General features: G+C 40.3%; 1 protein-coding gene across 2 annotated transcripts in view; it reads right to left on the bottom strand.

The window, feature by feature from the left end:
• Positions 1–20,487, bottom strand: part of tmem266 (transmembrane protein 266) — a 60,277-nt gene that overhangs the window by 29,382 nt on the left and 10,408 nt on the right. The window contains exons 1-3 of one of the 2 annotated variants that reach the window (XM_061916967.1): positions 18,427–18,946; positions 13,965–14,064; positions 6,528–6,716 (exon numbers count right to left, since the gene is read on the bottom strand). In XM_061916967.1, the coding sequence (XP_061772951.1) occupies positions 6,528–6,716; positions 13,965–13,978 (203 nt within the window). In that variant the 5' untranslated portion in view covers positions 13,979–14,064; positions 18,427–18,946. Of the gene's footprint in view, positions 1–6,527; positions 6,717–13,964; positions 14,065–18,426; positions 18,947–20,487 lie in introns of those variants that run through there. The other variant, XM_061916968.1, reaches the window with a different exon arrangement.

Raw genomic sequence — 20,487 nt, 5'->3', positions numbered from 1 at the left:
TGATGAAGAGCACTGCGAAGCTGCCGTGCAAGACTAAATGTGCTTCTTTGGTGTATATTCTTCTGCTGCATTTCAAGTGGAATGAGATACAAAACCAAAGCAAGGTCGAGTCATGTAATATTCAAGCTAAAACCATACATAATCAGCCATTTTATCAGCATATTGCTATAACTGATATCTTGCTATCAACACAAGGATTTCATTTATAAGCATATTTTTTTGCTATGTGTCCAACGCAATACTATATACATTCCTATATACCTACAGGACACACTTAGATCCAAACAAGGAATCTGGCATGGTAACAAAGCATGTCTGGAATGTAAATTACAGAAGAAACCATTCGGTCATGGAAAGATTAGCACTTCCTGTTACTGAAAATGTCCCATACGTTGCTAGAAAAATGTGAATACATTCCAAAGCATGCTGTGTCATTCCTCTGATGCAACGTAAACATCACTTGGAGTGTTACAGTTGGTGAGGGATATTGTCAGGGTATTCCTGCACAAAGTGTGCATGTGCATGATGGCAATGAAAGGTCTGTATTTACATAACTTTGACCTAAAAAGTGGTAATTCCAAACTATTAAGATCACTGTAAATATCTCCATACATAACGAGGTGTCCGACCGCCATTTAAAGGGGACCTATTATGCAAAACCAACTTTTTTACCTGATGGCACCTGCTTATTTGTATTTAGGATCTGCATGAGTCCCAAAAGTGTAAAATCAAACCGTGGAGGCATTGCAGAGATGTGTATAAAACCATCTTGCCATCCTTCCGTCTAAAATTTTGTACAATTTGTTGAAGTGTGACCTGAGCAGATTATCCATGAATTGATTAACGTGGACCCCGACTTAAACAAGTTGAAAAACTTATTCGGGTGTTACCATTTAGTGGTCAATTGTACAGAATATGTACTGTACTGTGCAATCTACTAATAAAAGTATCAATCAATCAATCAAAATAGAAATGTACCCAAACATCCTTGCGTGAGTCAGCCAATTTAAATGTATATAAAACCGTCTGTCTTATGAAGGAAAATGTTCTGTGCGCTTCAACCAGCACAAGTCACTCCACAAACTTTCAGCCGTATCCAAAATAAAAATTGCCTTTCATTTAACTTTTATGATTCATGTCAATGTGCCTTCAACTGTGAGGAAATCGCTCCAAATATGTGCAAATATTAATCCTGCTTTAACCACAGACCTAAGGAGGGCTTCATTTCCATCGAACAACTCTGCCTCTTAATACTACCGTATTTTTAGGACTATAAGTTGACTCAAAATCCTTTCATTTTCTCAAAACGTATAACCTGGTGCGCCTAATGTACAGAATAATTTTGGTTGTGCTTACCGATCTCGAAGCTATGTTATTTGGTACATGGTGAAATTATAAATGTGACCAATGTATGGCAGTCACACATAAGAGATACGTGTAGACCGCAATATGATGGCAGTCACCCATAAGAAATATGTGTATAATTCAATATGATGGCAGTCAGACATACGAGATACGTGTAGACTGCAATATGACTCAAGTAAACAACACCAAAATTTGATATGTTCCATTGAAAATATAGGACACTACACACAGCGCTCAAAAATCTATCAGAATGTTTTAGTACTAAATTGGTAAGCTAGGAAGCCGCACCTCCTGATGGATTGTACTGTGCTTCAACATAAGATTATTATTATGGTGTGCATAAGGTAAGACATATCTGGTGTTTTGTTTCACAATATTATGAAAATGCAACTTTCCTTACTTTGTGGTACCTGCTGATCTGTATTTTGGAGCTGCATAAGTCTTGAAAATTTGTGCTGGTCTGCCTTTGCAGTCCATGTAGACACCGTAGTCGCTAAGCTTCTTCTTTTTCTCTATTGTCTTGTTATTGGACATTCCTCCTCCGCTGTTGCCATTTCTAATATAAAGTAGTCTAAAGTTCTTACTTACATTTGTCAGTAAACTCGCCGTGAAATCGCTAAAACATACCGGTGTAGTGAGTTTACATTATTCACCCAAGGAACTTTAGTTATTACAGAGTTTCGATTGGACGTTTTTTTCACGGACACATTTCCGGATGCGGAGATGCTGCTCCGTTATTGATTGAAGTAAACTCTGAATGTCATTAAAACACTTAGCGCCATCTTTTGACACTGCTTCCACTCCCGTCCTTGCACGCTACACCGCTACAACAAAAATGACGGGGAGAAGACGCTGTCAAAGGTGAGCCACGTAAATAAGACCGCCCACAAACGGCGTATCCTGAAGAGACAGTCAGAAAGTGACTTAAAGATGTGTAAAACATCATTTATGCGACATTTTGAGCAAATAACCACCATTACATGTCACGTAGACCACAAGGAAGTCTTTTACATTTAGAAAAATCATAATATTAATATGACTCATTTAATGCACCTTATAATCCGGCGCGCCTTTTGTATGAAAATAAACCTGACTAGACCCGCTCATTGGCAGTGCGCCTTATAATCCGGTGCGCCCTATTGTCCGGAAAATACGGTAACTGCTTTAGAAAGGCAGCCAAAAAGTGTCTTGAAGATAGGTCTTTAGAGCAAAATTTATGCAAAATGTTGACCAAAGAACCATCATTTTGTGTTATATAGACCAAAATGAAGTGTTTGGAAAAAACAAAAAATCATGATCTGATTTTGGTTTTGGTCAAGACCAGGGCTTGATGGCAAAAAAGCGAAAACTGTTATTTGATGTCAGAGGATTGTGGGTCATGTTTCCTGAGAGGAGCGCCAGGGGTGCCTGCAACAAAGATGCCCCAGGACGAGTATGTTCTTTCCTTGGTGACTGGGCCTCTAACTGCCAATAACTGTGATAAGAAAAAGTACTGCCTTGGGGCTCTGCTACATTGTGACAGAAACAAATCTTCTCATCTTTTGACGGGTATTGATACAAACAAAAACCCAACCCTTGCTGAGGCAAAAGTGAACCAACACATCAGAGCAGGACTCGACAATAACAAAATCACTCAAATTCAAGACTCATTGGACTCTGACATGACAATAACAATACAGTAACGAGTTATAGCAGGTCAGATTTCAGACAACATCAGTCATTGTGTGATTACATTTGAGGCTTTTGCACATTAAGAGAGCCCCGACCTCAAAGTGATTGGCGAGAAGAGCTGTCTCTCGGCCTTCTGTAATGCTTTAAGTTGCAAGCAAAAATTTGAGTTACAAGCATTTCCGCCATTAGTTGCCGTAGGAAATGTCATAGTAAGATCCACCTAAAACATTTGGTCTTACTCACTAGCATTAGCTCATAGCTTTAGATCAGACCTGGGCAAATATTTTGAATCGGGGGGCCACATTGAGAGAAAAAATGTGTCTGGGGGGCCAATATGTATGTGTGTATAAATGATATATACACATTTAGCTGTAAAAATTTTATGTACAGTATGTGTGTTTGGGTCCCTTTTTTTCAGGAACACTAATACCAAAAGTCACAATGTCTGAAAGAGTTCTAAAAATGTTATGATAGACCACCTAAAAAAAAACGGAATGGAATTTTACGTTTTTCTACTGAATGGGACACCCAAAATGTACATCAAAATAAAGAAATTAGTATTTATGATGCTAAAACTATGAGCAATAAAACAAGGAATATCAACAACATATAAATGTCGCCCCTCTTTCACTTCTCAAACCAGCTCCTCCGTAGTTGTGTGTCTTTTACAATCAAGCAAAACGGAACAAAAATGTAACAAACAGCAAAATATGAATGTAAAGGGTATTAAACACCTACAATATATTATCACTTTTATGCAGATCTTTGTTTTAAAAATGTGCTTCCACATCTGTTTCTGACGCTGAAAACAAACCCCGCCCACTCTGCTTTGTTCTTTGTTTGAGCTGCTGTGACGTAGATTACAGTAATATCTCCTATAACACCCATACGCACAGATTTCAACCACTGATATACTTTCTATAATTCAAGACTTACGGTCATTTGAAAACAGCACTGCACATCATAATGGCGGCTACAGTTTTGATGGAATAGAATTGAATAGAAAGTACTTTATTGATCCCTGGGCGAAATTCAGCACCACAGTTCACCCACAATAGACAATAAACATTAAGGTATTTTTACATGTGAATAATATAAATACAGTCTATTATACAGCATTATTTACATTTGAATAATACAAACAGTCTTTTATACAGCATTATTTACATGTGAATAATATAAATACTGTCTATTATACAAACCCCGTTTCCATCTGAGTTGGGAAATTGTGTTAGATGTAAATATAAATGGAATACAATGATTTGCAAGTCCTTTTCCACCCATATTCAATTGAATGCACTACAAAGACAACATATTGAAGGGGCGGCATGGCGTAGTGGGTAGAGTGGCCGTACCAGAAACCAGAGGGTTGCAGGTTCGATCCCCGCCTATTGACATCCAAATCGCTGCCGTTGTGTCCTTGGGCAGGACACTTCACCCTTGCCCCCAGTGCCGCTCACACTGGTGAATGAATGATAGGTGGTGGTCGGAGGGGCCGTAGGTGCAAACTGGCAGCCACGCTTCCGTCAGTCAACCCCAGGGCAGCTGAGGCTACAGATGTAGCTTACCACCACCAGGTGTGAATGAATGATGGGTTACCACTTCTTTGTGAGCGCTTTGAGTATCTAATAATAGAAAAGCGCGATATAAGTCTAATCCATTATTATTATTATTATTATTATTATTTGATGTCCAAACTCATAAACTTAATTTTCTTTTTGCAAATAATAATTAACTTAGTATTTCATGGCTGCAACACGTGCCAAAGTAGTTGGGAAAGGGCATGTTCACTACTGTGTTACATCACCTTTTCATTTAACAACACTCAATAAACGTTTGGGAACTGAGGAAAGTAATTGTTGAAGCTTTGAAAGTGGAATTCTTTCCCATTCTTGTTTTATGTAGAGCTTTGGTAGTTCAACAGTCCGGGGTCTCCGCTGTCGTATTTTACGCTTCATAATGCGCCACACATTTTTGATGGGAGACAGGTCTGGACTGCAGGCGGGCCAGGAAAGTACCCACACTCTTTTTTTACAAAGCCACGCTGTTGTAACACGTGCTGAATGTGGCTTGGCATTGTCTTTTCTGGATGTTGTTGATAAATGGCTTTCGCTTTGCATAGTAGAGCTTTAACTTGCACTTACAGATGTAGCGACAAACTGTATTTAGTGACAGTGGTTTTCTGAAGTGTTCCTGAGCCCTTTTGGTGATAACCTTCTGAGATTGATGTCGGTTTGTGATACAGTGCCGTCTGAGGGATCGAAGGTCACGGTAATTCAATGTTGGTTTCCGGCCATGCCGCTTACGTGGAGTGATTTTTCCAGATTCTCTGAACCTTTTGATGATATTATGGACCGTAGATGTTGAAATCCCTAAATTTCTTGCAATTGCACTTTGAGAAACGTTGTTCGTAAAATGTTTGACTATTTGCTCACACAGTTGTGGACAAATGGGTGTACCTCGCCCCATCCTTTCTTATGAGAGACTGAGCATTTTTTGGGAAGCTGTTTTTGTACCCAATCATGGCACCCACCTGTTCCCAATTAGCCTGCACACCTGTGGGATGTTCCAAATAGGTTTTTGATGAGCATTCCTCAACTTTATCAGTATTTATTGCCACCTTTCCCAACTTCTTTGTCACATGTTGCTGGCATCAAATTCTAAAGTTAATGATTTGCACAAAAAAAAAAGTTTATCAGTTTGAACATCAAATATGTTGTCTTTGTAGCATATTCAACTGAATATGGGTTGAAAAGGATTTGCAAATCATTGTATTCTGTTTATATTTACATCTAACACAATTTCACAACTCATATGGAAACGGGGTTTGTACATTTAAGAACAAACGCATTATACAGTCTGAGGGCTGTCGGTATGAAGGACCTCCTGTGTCGTTCCGTGTTGCATTTTGGGAGTCTGAGCCTTTCACTGAACGTGCTCATTCTCCACGCCAGGTCCGAGTGTATGGGTGGGAGGTGTTGTTCATAATGGCTGATGTTAAAGGTCTAAATAAATTATATAGAACGTCCGGCGGGTCGGATTCAAAATTTCAACGGGCCGCATGTGGCCCACGGGCACTATTTTGCCCAGGTCTGCTTTTTCCAGCAATGGTAATGAAGAAAGTGAGTGTCAAGGACAGAGTTAAAGTGGATGATTGAATTAAAGAAAGAAATCATCAAAGCAGGATAGAGCTAACTTAGTGAAACAGTTGGAGCGTAGCACTGCCATTGCACGAATGCTATGATCGAGGCTTTGACCTCAGCCTATTACAGCAATCTCAAGCAGACTTCTGGCTTCCAAAATGCATATATAATTCCAGTACTTTTAGGAAGATCAATGGTCCTGGTTAGTTTGCCATCTTGGTTCAGAAATCTTTAAAAATGCAAGGGTTTCTTGATTTGGTGAAGCTGTGACAGTTCATTAATACATAATCCAAACATCAGCTGACTGCAGCGCATCAAAAGCAGAACCAAAACAAAGTAGATACATACCCCTCTCTGTTATCATCTTCATCTGGGTTTGAAATGAGCTGAGATCCAGCAAGGGACACATCTAGGGCAGCCAGAGGTAAGTCTCTGTAGGAGAAGCTGACGATCTTAACTGGGGCCACACGCTGGTTGTCCTCCTCCACCTGCTGAGAGATCACCTCCAGCTCTGAGGACGCAGCTTGGGTCGGGGGCCTGTCATTGAAGCACACAACAGGAAGAGCGTTAGAATTCCGGGTCATGCAGGACAGATGCAGAAGTCTGTTATTCGACCAAAAACTAGGATGTTTTTAACTCACCTCTTTCAAAATATGAATACATGGAATTAGTTTAGTAAGTAACTGGTATATTGACTATAATTGGTTGTCTACAGGTTTGAGCAAGTGGAAAATCAATACCATTACATATTCAGACACAAAATGCAATAAAAGCCTGATATTATGTGTTCCTCCGCATGACATTTAAGGGCACAAGGTTTGCCCTTGCTCACCGCATATTCTTTGTAAGGTCAGCTGTCATTTTATCTGCCAGGAAAGGTCTTAAAATGTAAATACACAGAGAGGATTGTGCTCTAACAAGCTCAGCCAATGCGGGACAAGGAGAAGTCACCCTACAAGCAGGGTCTTGCGTGTCTTGGCGCTGGTCCCGGTGCAGCCCGCGTGGCACCGTGAATAGGGCAAAGGCATTGGTTACAAGGCAAAGACATCGGCTTGGCATTGTACAACCTTGGTGTTGAAAATTTGGGTGGTGGTGGGGGTGGATCAAAGTTTAATGTAAGCAGGCCTGGAAACTAAAATAGCTTTTTCTCTTTGCTGGACCGGATTTTTGATGAGAAGCGCTTTTATGAACCCCTTGAAGGGTTACTTTGTCATGAATCAACAGCTCACTTGAACTATATTGTCTCACAACGGTGCAGTTGGCCTATGCAACATCTCCTGTTGTTAGAACCTGATGGTGGAAAGAGTTGCACGTGTCGTCTACCCACCTGGCACTTCAAGACACTAATCAGTCATGGCAAACACAAACTCTTCAGTGCATTAAAATCACATTTCTGGCCAATCAGATAGTGGGCAAGCAGCCATTACGACCGCAGGGCAGCAGTGGCTGGATGGTATCCTGCTCGAGGAGAGAAGACTTAACATTTCAACTCTTGGATTATTTTTAACGATGCAAACAAGGACATGCTACGAACTGGATGTGATAGATGTCAGCACAACAAGGTGTAGAACAAGTTCTAAAGATGGAACTTTGAGTTCTTTGTTAGAATAATTATGTATAAGTTATCACACAACTTTTATTCTTAAAGGTTGTTCCTATAGTTATAATCAATTGTGCTGAAGTTGTACTTTTCCATCTGTGCAAAGGCACAACTTGTGGTCTTGCTTTGCGAGCTGTCTCGTGTCAATAGTTTGGGTCTACACCCTGCCTGCTGACAGTCAAGGACGGACATCGAGTACCTCAACGCAGACATAACAGAGACAAGGCGAAATCACGAGTGTCAGCACATTTCCATTCTGAATAATCACGTATGGTGTCTATTGGGGCTGCTTGCATTACCCCTTCCTTCAATGCAGCCTCAGTGATGTGAACTAGGGACCTCCCGAATAAATAGAGGAGCACGTGGGACCGTACCTTAGAGCGTAGGGGGAAACTGTAACTGAGTGTACAGCCCAATATGTCTCTCCTCATGAGTAAAATTCAATTCTGTCTCTGCTTGATTCCTTCTTCTTGTGTTGTGAAATAGTTAGTTTGATGTTTAAACCTGACATTCTAGTGATGCGTTTCAACGGCCTTTAACATGCACAAAAACTCACTAAATTTTGCAGGTGGGTCAGGTTTGGCAATTTTATACTTTTGGGGTCACGAAAATTAAATTTTAAAAATATTTCTCGCACCACCTTTAAAAGTAGTAAAAAAGTAGCGCTTCCTACCAGTTTCAAGTATCGACATGGAAATTGTTGAAGATGCCTCTCATGACGGGCCGCAGATAACAGTCTAAATCCCAAACCTTAAAACAAACAGGAAGTCTTGGTGTCCGTCTGCCATTTTTCGTCCAAAGAGGGGCTCTTTCGAGTCTGTGCAACAAGGGGTGGCACTTTTGTGGCCTCGTGTTGCTTTTTGTGAACTTTTGGATCTTCCTTGGGGAGCCATGGCCATTTCTGAACTGGAGACCAACGGCTTGCTTTCTGCCACACTGCATTTTGCCTGGCGAGACCGAAGAAGATGCAGAGGAAGAGATGGGGCTGCGGAGCTAGCATTACCCGTGGGGATGGACGAGCCTCCTGGTGCCCGGGCTGAACAAGCTTGTATCTGACACTTTGGTCTCCCTGGACACTGGACATTGGCCGAGAGCTAGTGGGTAGCCTAGGACGGGGTTAACTCTCTTGGTTGTTTTGTTGGGTCTGTTCCTGTCTCTTGCTGCTCTGCGCCGGTGTATGTGGATGATGAAATGGAGATTTTGCTTTGATAATGTTTATTTTTTGTCTATGCACGGTGCAATCATATGTGCGCAACTTGTATTTATTTTTACTTTTGTTTTGTTTTGTAGCTGTATGTAGAAATATCATCTCTGAAGTAGCAGTTCGTTTCATCAGCTCTGAGCTCCTTTAATGGCCTTTGTGTTTTTTAATGTTTCTCTCTGTAATGTGTTCTGTCGTCAGTGTTACATTTTTCTTAGTTTTTTTGCATTGAACAAAACAAGCACTGACTACCAAGTCGATATCTTTGTGTGTTTGGCCAATACAACCGATTCTGATTTTAAGGGATTTCAAAAGTGACACATGTTCAAGCTTTGGCAGAGGTTCCTAGATTATAAGTGCGCTTGTTTAAATGCTAGCTTTTCAGTTGAGGTTCTGAGAGACCGACAGCATCAATGCCAACAGCGCTAACAGACTTTTTGATTGATTGATACTTTTATTAGTAGATTGCACAGTTTAGTACATATTCCGTACAATTGACCATTAAATGGTAACACCCAAATAAGTTTTTCAACTTGTTTAAGTCGGGGTCCACGTTAATCAATTCATGGTACAAATATATACTATCAACATAATACTGTACAGTCATCACACAGGTAAATCATCATAGTATATAAATTTTATTATTTACAATCCGGGGGGTGGGATGAGGATCTTTGTTGATATCGGTACTTCAGTCATCAACAATCGCATCAACAGAGAAATGGACATTGAAACAGTGTAGGTCTTACTCAGTAGGATATGTACAGCCAGCAGAGAACATAGTGAGTTCAGATAGCATAAGAACAAGTATATACATTAGAAGTACATTTGATTATTTACATTATGTAATTTATAATCCGGGGACATGGGATGTGAATGGGGGAGGGTATTAGTAAAGGGTTGAAGTTGCCTGGAGGTGTTGTTTTAGAGCGGTTTTGAAGGAATATAGAGATGCACTTACTTTTATACCTGTTGGGAGTGCATTCCACATTGATGTGGCATAGAAAGACAATGAGTTAAGACCTTTGTTAGATCGGAATTTGGGTTTAATGTGGTTTGTGGAGCTCCCCCTGGTCTTGTGGTTATGGCGGTCATTTACGTTAAGGAAGTAGTTTGACATGTACTTCGGTATCATATCAGACGCCGTATTTCGAGCCAGCTTGTCTGGAACTCGGCCACTGTGCACAATAAGTTTGTATCCAGACACTTGGCTGCCCCACGGAGCACAGCAACTCACTGCCTTGATACCATCAGCAAACCAAGACAAATGTGCCAAATCCATTACAGAGGGACAGGTCAGACTCTCCGGCTGTAGCTCAGATACAAGCTCTGACACAAAGTACATTATTTTGTAGGATCACAGCTTTGTCGCTCTGACCTGTACTCACTTCACAATTAACTGCATTGACAACTCTGGTGCAGTTGTTCTTTGGGGCGTCTTTATTAACCAAGCGTTGGCACTGAAGTACATTCTTATTTAAGGCCTTCTACACTGATGGATAACTATGCACACAATTAGATATTAACATTATGCTTTGACAAAAAAAGTGTTAATTAAAGTGCTATTTTAACTTAAGAGTGCCCGAACTTATACGTTTTTAGAGGTAAGAGCTGTCTCTCGGCTAATTCTTATGTTTAAAGAAAAAAAATGTTGTTACAAGCATACCTGCTGTGGGTCATGAGGTTTACACATGTGCTCCATTTGAACTGCAAAAACTTCCACAGAATTGCAATGGAAATAAAAAAAAAAGTGGACAGTGCTGAGAAGAACAAGTAGATGATATTCATTGAACTAAAAAATGAAATCCTCAAAAACATGACGAAGTGTACTTGGTGAAGCAATTCGAGCACATCACTGCTTGTCTGCAGCAAACTGAAGCAGCATTAGTCGATACCATCAGCCAAAAATGTGAAAGTAATACCTAAACGGCAGACATTTATCCATGAAAATCTGGAAAAGCAGCTGATGGTGTGTTTGACGAAGAAACAGCTGGAGGGAGAAATAAAAGAGATACACTCTCCAAGATAAATACTGTATTGTACTTCATAAAACAACTTTGTTACTGCATTGTTGCTATACAATATTTCTTATCCAAAAGAAATGTTACATATTTAAATTTTGGTGCATTTTAATTCATTTCAATGGGAGATGTTGATTTGAGAAAGAAGTATTTTGAGTTGGAGTTTGCATGTTCTCCCCGTGACTGCGTGGGTTACCTCCGGGTACTTTGGCTTCCTCCCACCTCTAAAGACATGCACCTGGGGATAGGCCCCTCCCAGCTACAAAGACATACACCTGGGGATAGGCCCCTCCCACCTTCAAAGACATGCACCTGGGGATAGGTTGATTGGCAACACTAAATTGGCCCTGTTTTGTGAATGTGAGTGTGAATGTTGTCTGTCTGTATTGGCACTACGATGAGGTGGCGACTTGTCCAAAGTGTACACCGCCTTCTGCCCGGGTGCAGCTGGGATAGGCTCCAGCCACCCCCGTGACCCCAAGGACAAACGGCAGAAAATGAATGGATGCATGGCGTTTTGAGTTAAGAGCTCTGTCGTTGAACCAAGTAAGCTTGTAAATTGAGATATTACTGTACTTGTCAAATTATTTTTAGAGTTAAATATGTATATTTTTACTTTTATTAGGTACACTTGAACACTCAGATGCGGACAAAACGGCCTACTTTTCATCTTGAAATATTAAATGTTGGTTGTACAGTGGTGTAAAATTGCACTGCATCATACTGAAAGCATTGTGTTTTAGCACTTTGATGATCTTACTAAGCTGTTAGCTTTAACTAAAATCCAGTTGGTACAGTTGTACACACTGCAAATTACAACCACAATACACGTATATGTAAATAGTAAATATATAATGAATACCCTTCTGAAGTCATTCTGTCCGCGGTCTCATCATCAATAAACAAGTGAATTTGCTCCATTAACCGCCATACATGCACATGTCGTAACACTGCCTCCATCATGTTAAACTCTTAATGTGGTATGCTGTGGATCGTCACACTGATCTACATCCGATTCCATGACATGTGAGGCCACGTTACATGTTTTCTGACAAATCCAAGGCGATGCACTGATGTGTGTTACAAATTGTGTGAGAGGTTGGTCTCAATACTAATATTGGTACCGATACCAAAATGTATTTTGATACTTTTCTAAATAATGGGGACCACAAAAAACGGCATTATTGCCTTTATTTTAACAAAAAATCTTAGGGTACATTAAAAACATATGTTTATTATTGCAATTTAGTCCTTAAATAAAATAGTGAACATACTAGACAACTTGTCTTTTAGTAGTAAGTATACAAACAAAGACTCCTAATTAGTCTGCTGACGTAAGGCAGTAACATATTATGTAATTTATTCACCTATAATTTTGTACACATTATAAAGGACAAACTGTAAACATTTATTAATAATCCACTTGTTCATTTACTGTTGTTATCTGCTTATTTCAACATGTCCTATCTACACTGTTAAAATATAATAATCACTTATTCTTCTCTTTTTTGATACTTTACATTAGTTCTGGATGATACCACAAATTTAGGTATCGATCTGATACAAAGTAGTTAGAGGATCATACATGGGTCATAATTTAAGTTCTCATGTGTCCAGGGACATACTTCCTGAGGTTTTTTTAAAGTTCATATATTAATATGAACTCAAAAAAAAAGATGAAAAAAGATTTTGTGACGATAAAAAATATTGATTATAGTAGTATCGACTAGATATGCTATTTTAGTTGGTATCATTACAGCGGATGTCAGGTTTAGATCCGCCCACAACATTTGTTTACATTCTGATGGCGGTGAGCTATTGTATCCTCCTACGGTGTGTAGTGAAGCGTGTTTAGCTATTCCTCGTCCTGCAGTGATAATGATACGTGTAAGAAAGTTGTTTATTTGGCGCAATGGAGGCGAGGATTAGTGATTTAGAAGTAGCTAAAACACTGCCGACTGCGGATGGACATTAGCCGCTGACTAGCTAGCCATGTTTTAAACCACCTATTCCTGAGGCTGTTTCAGTGTTATAACTTCACCTTTATCTTTACTTTTCAAGACAAAATGCGTCCATTCTTCCTTTTCTGTCTACACTCTGTGTCTGCTTGTAAGTACTCTGTGTGTGCGCGCTGCTGAACATGCTCCTCTGCTCGTAAAAACAGCAACGTGACGACGCACCGTCATGCCTGTAAAAAAAGAATATGGCGAACCGGTACTTTTCAGAGTACAGTACCGTTTTTGATTCATTAGTACTGTGATACTATACTAGAACGGGTATATCGTACGACTCTATTTCCACTACATAAATGCTACAGCAATGTCAGACATCTTGTCAAAGGTAGTCAGGGTGAAAAAACTCCAAAGACCTTTCTCCACGTGGGAGATTTCCATCTGTCGCCTCATTCGCTTTGGGCTACACTGAATCACGCTTGTAAACAGTCATCATCATCACCTTCCTCTATTATCTACTTAGGGCTGATTGGCCACCGTGCTGACTTTGACTTTCTAACTGTACTCAGCACCCTGTGCCTTTAACCAGAGAACACAGCTGACTGAACCCACTCTGGATTCACTTCCCCCTCACCTCCCAACTCCGTTCCACTCTACGCTGCTGCAGCCTCCCTCTCCTTTCTCCCTTCTCTTAGCACCGAGCTTGGCTGTTATCAGAATGCAGGGCTTGTCTGGGGGACCACACACACACAGGAGTAATTATTAATAAGACAAGTGACAAGTGAGCATCCCTCATGAATGCTAAAAGGTGCCAGCGGAAACAGGAGATAGCGGAGATGTTCCACTGTAGATGAGGCCCAAAGTCCCTTCACAGGAGAATACGCAGGTCCCATTGAGCTAATCATCTCCCGCCACGCTGAGATGCCCTTATGCATGAGATGGCGCGTTTGTCAATAAAGATTGAGGATTTCATAGCCTCTTCTATAGAAGAGATGTGTTTGGCATACTTACTGGTGGTTGCTCATGTTGAGAGGCTTTGGGATAGTGGACGTTTACACTAAATTAGGCGCGATGTCTATTCACCACAGCAGTGACCAGGCTCCTTCCACACCTTGTGCAGCAAAATACAGAAGACAATGACATTAGAACTGGAATACACACAAACTGTGATAAATAAACTGACATTCACAGATTTATCAGTTACACCTTTTTTTTTAATCACTTCAACTTCCTGGTGGGTCTCTCCTGTAACCTTTGCCTGCATGCTCTGTTTAACTATCTTCCCAGGGAGCACTAAACTGTAATGGATTTTAAATCTCCTTTAATATACGCTCTGCTCTGTGAATCAGGGGGGCTGAAGATGGTCACACCTCTTGCATAGCAAGTGTGGAAGGATGCTTACGAGCTATAGCTAGCTCATTGTGGCACGGGATAGAAGGCCATTGATATGGGTTAAGTGACAACCCACTTTGCATGGATGCCACATGACGCTCGCTGCTTTCAGTCAGTGTCAGGATGTGAAGTTAATTAATGCTTTTCTAAATATTTGTGTGTTATAATACAGTACAATAAGCTGATGCTAGAACATGTGCTCAGAGTTTAACTTTTCATACCACATATACAAATTACAAACCCTGTTTCCATAGAGTTGGGAAATTGTGTTAGATGTAAATATAAACGGAATACAATGATTTGCAAATCCTTTTCAACCCATATTCAGTTGAATATGCTACACAGAAAACATATTTGATGTTCAAACTGATAAGTGCAGGAGATTGTTATGCTCATTACAGTGGTAAGCAGCTGCTTAATTGTCCACTCAAGTAATGTGACATGAGAATGACATTCAAGTGGGCGCCCCTGTTAGTGCATAAAAGAGGGTGTGAAAAAAATGTTTTTTTTTCGAATAAATCATTATTTTTACTTGTAACAATTATTAATCGATCCAATATATATATATATATATATATATATATATATATATATATATATATATATATATATACAAACCCCGTTTCCATTTGAGATGGGAATTTGTGTTAGATGTAAATATAAACGGAATACAATGATTTGCAAATAATTTTCAACCCATATTCAGTTCAATATGCAACAAAGACAACATATTTGATCTTCAAACTGATAAACTTTTTTTTTTTTTTACAAATAATCATTAACTTTAGAATTTGATGCCAGCAACACGTGACAAAGAAGTTGGGAAAAGTGGCAATAAATACTGATAAAGTTGAGGAATGCTCATCAAACACTTATATGGAACATCCCACAGGTGTGCAGGCTAATTGGGAACAGGTGGGTGCCATGATTGGGTATAAAAGCAGCTTCCATGAAATGCTAAGTAATTCACAAACAAGGATGGGGCGAGGGTCACCACTTTGTAAAAAAATTGTCGAACAGTTTTAGAACAATATTTCTCAACGAGCTATTGCAAGGAAATTAGGGATTTTACCATATACGGTCCGTAAAATCATCAAAAAGTTCGGAGAATCTGGAGAAATCACTGCACGTAAGCGATGATATTACGGACTTTTGATCCCTCAGGCGGTACTGCATCAAAAACCGACATCAGTGTGTAAAGGATATCACCACATGGGCTCAGGAACACTTCATAAAACCACTGTCAGTAACTACAGTTGGTCGCTACATCTGTAAGTGCAAGTTAAAGCTCTACTATGCAAAGCTAAACCTATTTATCAACAATATCCTGAAACGCCGCCGGCTTTGCTGGGCCTGAGCTTACCTAAAATGGATTGATGCAAAGTGGAAAGGTGTTCTGTGGTCTGACGAGTCCACATTTCAAATTAAATCTGGAAACAGAGGATGTGGTGTCCTCCGGAACAAAGAGGAAAGTAACCATTTGGATTGTTATAGGCGCAAAGTTCAAAACCCAGCATCTGTGATGGTATGGGGGTGTATTAGTGCCCAAGGCATGGGCATCTTACACATCTGTGAAGGCACCATTAATGCTGAAAGGTCCATACAGGTTTTGGAGCAACATATGTTGTCATCCAAGCAATGTCATCATGGACGCCCCTGCTTATTTCAGCAAGACAAGTGTTACAACAGCGTGGCTTCGTAAAAAAAGAGTGTGGGTACTTTCCTGGTCCGCCTGCAGTCCAGACCTGTCTCCCTTTGAAAATGTGTGGCGTATTATGAAGCGTAAAATACCACAGCGGAGACCCCGGACTGTTGAACAACTGAAGCTCTATATAAAACAAGAATGGGAAAGAATTTCACTTTCAGAGCTTCAACAATTAGTTTCCTCAGTTCCCAAAACGTTTAATGAGTGTTGTTAAAGGCCTACTGAAACCCACTATTAACGACCACGCAGTCTGATAGTTTATACATCAATGATGAAATCTTAACATTGCAACACATGCCAATATGGCCGGTTTAGTTTACTAAATTGCAATTTTAAATTTCCCGCAAAGTTTCTTGTTGAAAATGTCGCGGAATGATGACGCTTATGTTGACGCGTGCTTGTGACGTTATTGGTTGGAGCAGACATTTTATCCCAGCACCACTCACGGCTAAAAGTCGTCCGATTTAATCGCATAATTACACAGTATTTTGGACATCTGTGTTGCTGAATCTTTTGCAATTTGTTCAATTAATAATGGAGACTATAAAGAAGAATGATGTTGGTGGAAAGCGGTGTATTGTAGCTGCCTTTAGCGACCAAAACACAGCCGGTGTTTCTTTGTTGTGAAGCTTTACTATGGAACAGAGCGGTCAAGCGAACATGTAACTCTACCACATGTCGACCGGCAGGTTTCGATGAGAAAATTGTGGTAAAAAGTCATCTCTTACCGGAGACATCAATGGAGCTTGTGTTGTTCTTCCTGCAGCTGTCAAATAGGCAGCTGCGACTTTCTTGGCTCCCCCATGGCTTCCATCAGAGACACTGGCGGTCACCAAACCCCCTCTGACTTTCAGGTATGACTTTATAATCTCACTAAAATACTAGTAACACAATTATCAGATAAAGGATTTTCCAGAATTATCCTAGTAAATGTGTCTAATAACATCTGAATCGCTCCCACTGCCGTCGCCTTTTTTCTTCGTTTAGTGCTTCACTCTAACTTTCCTCATCCACAAATCTTTCATCCTCTCTCAAATGAATGGGGAAATCGTCGCTTTCTCGGTCCAAATTGCTTTTGCTGGTGGTGGCTATGATTATAAACAATGTGAGGATGTGTGGAGCCCTACAACCCATGACGTCACGCGCACATCGTCTGCTACTTCCGGTACAGGCAAGGCTTTTTTTTATTAGCGACTAAATGTTGCAAACTTTATCGTCGATGTTCTCTACTAAATCCTTTCAGCAAAAATATGACAACATCGCAAAATGATCAAGTATGACACATAGAATGGACCTGCTATCCCCGTTTAAATAAGAAAATCTAATTTCAGTAGGCCTCTAAGAGTTGGACAATATCGGATATCAGCAAAAAATAAATTTTTGACCATCCCAAGCCTCTGCTTGGGATTTCCTGTGGACGGGACTCTTGCTGCTGTCTTGGATCTGCTTTGAACTGAACTCTCGCGGCTGTGTTGAAGCCACTATGGATTGAACTTTCACAGTATCTTGTTAGACCCGCTCGACATCCATTGCTTTCGGTCCCATGGGGGGGAAGGAGGTCCTCTCCAAGGTTTCTCATAGTCAGCATTGTCACTGGCGTCCCACTGGGTGGGAGTTTTCTTTGCCCTTTTGTGGGTTCTTCCGAGGATGTCGTAGTCGTAATTGTTTGTACAGTCCTTTGAGACATTTGTGATTAAGGGCTATATAAATAAACATTGATTGATTGATTGGATTATATAGACGTTATTATTTTTTGAGCTATGACAATTTAAAACAAATCACACTAAAATGATTGGAGATCCAAAAGGGTCCTACTCATTAAAGTGCTAAAAAATAAAGTATACATTTTTTTACTGTTTACTTTTAACACAATAATTTCGAGATCAACTTCAGATCTATCTGTTTATTATAAGTTTTATTGTTGTTTATGTTTTTTGTTTGTTCATTTTAGGCCCTTCTTTAAAAAAAGAAATGGTGATGTAACACAGTGGTGAACATGCCCTTTCCCAACTACTTTGGCATGTGTTGCAGCCATGAAATTCTAAGTTAATTATTTGCATAAAAAAATAAAGTTTATGAGTTTGAACATCAAATATCTTGTCTTTGTAGTGCATTCAACTGAATATGGGTTGAAAATGATTTGCAAATCATTGTATTCCGTTTATATTTACATCTTACACAATTTCCCAACTCATATAGAAACGGGGTTTGTAGTTCATTATCATCTCCGTCTTCGTCTGTTTTGGCACAAGCTGGTCCTCACCAGGACAAATTTGCCATCACGTCAAGCCAGGCCTCCTTGGTGAGATTATTTGTGATTCAAGCAAAACAAGAAATGGAGGCAGGAAGGAAGAAATGAAGGAAAGCCACGCTAACCTCCCGTGTTCGCCGGCTCAACATCGCGGAACGTGCGGTGGTCGTGACTCAATTGCCCCGGCAGTGAAGAAGATGAGTGGGCTGACCGATCCGTCGAGCGCCGGTATCGACTTTCTGGGGCCAGCGTGCGATAAATCCAGCTCCCCCGGCCAGAGGGCACCATGCTTCGGCCGTCACCGAGTCCGGGGAGACGGTAGCATCGCGGGAGGGATGGCGTGTGTGCTATTCCAAGCCCTTCCCGGGATCACACGACGCGGGGCTCCATGTGTGCGACGCTGCCTCAGAAGAAGAAAGAAGCAGGCGCTGTCCAAACCCTGAAGGCAGGAGTCTAGCGGAGACAAATGCGCGGGAACGACGTCAAGCAGAATTGTGGGGGCAAAAAAACGCTCAAAAAAATTAAAAATTAAAAAAATCACGTAAGCAGCGATGTGTGTCGGCGTGTCCAAGCCCCAGAAGACATTACTTTCGGCTCTCTAGAAACGTCGACGTAGAAAAACACTCTCGCTTCATTTCACTTCCTCGCGATAACAACCGAATAGGGCATGATTGGAACACCGCGGTGACGTCATTTGTTTTACCGAAGCCGAGTTTACGTTATGGCTTCTCTGTTTTCATGATAAGGCCACCGATGTAAACATTTACTGCAATATTTCCCTACAAATACAGCTGGAAAAAACAACTATCCGCACTATAAGGTGCACCGGATTATAAGGCGCACCTTCAATGAATGGCCTATTTTAAAACTTTGTTCATATATAAGGCGCACCGCATTATAATAGATGCAAAAGGCTGGGGTTACGTTATGCATCCTTTAGATCCGTGTTTTTCAACCACTGTGCCGAGGCACACTACTGTGCCGTGAGATACAGTCTGGTGTGCCGTGGGAGATTATCTAATTTCACCTATTTTGGTTAAAAATATTTTTTGCAAACCAGTAACTATAATCCGCAAATAATGTGCCGTTGTTGAGTGTCAGTGCTGTCTAGAGCTCCCCTTAAGACAATGTATTGAAGCTTAGGGATGGCTATGCAAAACAAAATTAAAACTGAACTGGTTACAAAATTTAAAAAAACAGAATGCTGGACAACAGCAAAGACTTACAGCGTGTGGAGTGGAGATGGCATCCACAAAGTACACATGTACATGACATGACAATCAACAATGTCCCCACAAAGAAGGATAGCAACAACTTCAATATTCTTGATTGCTAAAACAAAGCAGTTGCGGGGCATAGCATGAAACTGCAACTGGAAAATACAGGAAAAGCCACCCAAATAGGAACGCAAGACAATAATTAAAACACTACATACAGGAAAACACCAATACACTCAAAATAAGTCAGAGTGTGGTGTGACAGGTGGTGACAGTACACCTACTTTGAGACAAGAGTTATAGTGATGCATGCTAGGTTATGTTTGTAAGTCATATCCTACGACTTTTTATTGTCAATATCGGCTACCGAGTTACATTTTTTTATGATTTCTGATAACTCCGGATTTTTTTCTATAAATAACATGTGCCTTGGCTCAAAAAAGGTTGAAAAACACTGCTTTGGACGGAGCTGCGCTAAAGGGAATGTCAACTAAACAGTCAGATAGGTCAGTCAAACTTTATTAATAGATTACAAACCAGCGTTCTGACAACTCCGTTCACTCCCAAAATGAATAAATGGCTGTTTTATTATTTTCCCCGATTCAATAAATACATAAAAAACATGTCTGATACTGTTATGGTAAATCAAACGTTAGTGCAATCACAATATAGTAACACTGGAAATAGTGCAAAGCAATAATATATCAATAACTCAACGTTGCTCAAACCATAATGTCACACAACACAACACACAAAATAAACATGTAGAACTCACTTTATTAAGTTATTCCTCATCCACGAATCCCTCAATATTGGTCCATATATAACGCGCTCCGGATTATAAGGTGCACTGTCAGCTTTTGAGGAAATTTGAGGTTTTTAGGTGCGCCTTATAGTGCGGAAAATACGATATTTTAAGAAGTAAGCTGCTATGTAGCAAATATGCTTATTAGCTACGTGCTTGCAAGC

The sequence above is a fragment of the Nerophis ophidion genome, linkage group LG12, assembly GCF_033978795.1.
Source record: "Nerophis ophidion isolate RoL-2023_Sa linkage group LG12, RoL_Noph_v1.0, whole genome shotgun sequence".
NCBI lineage: Eukaryota > Metazoa > Chordata > Actinopteri > Syngnathiformes > Syngnathidae > Nerophis > Nerophis ophidion.
The sequence above is the reverse complement of the archived record's forward strand: the minus strand, read 5'-3'. Positions and strand labels throughout refer to the sequence as shown.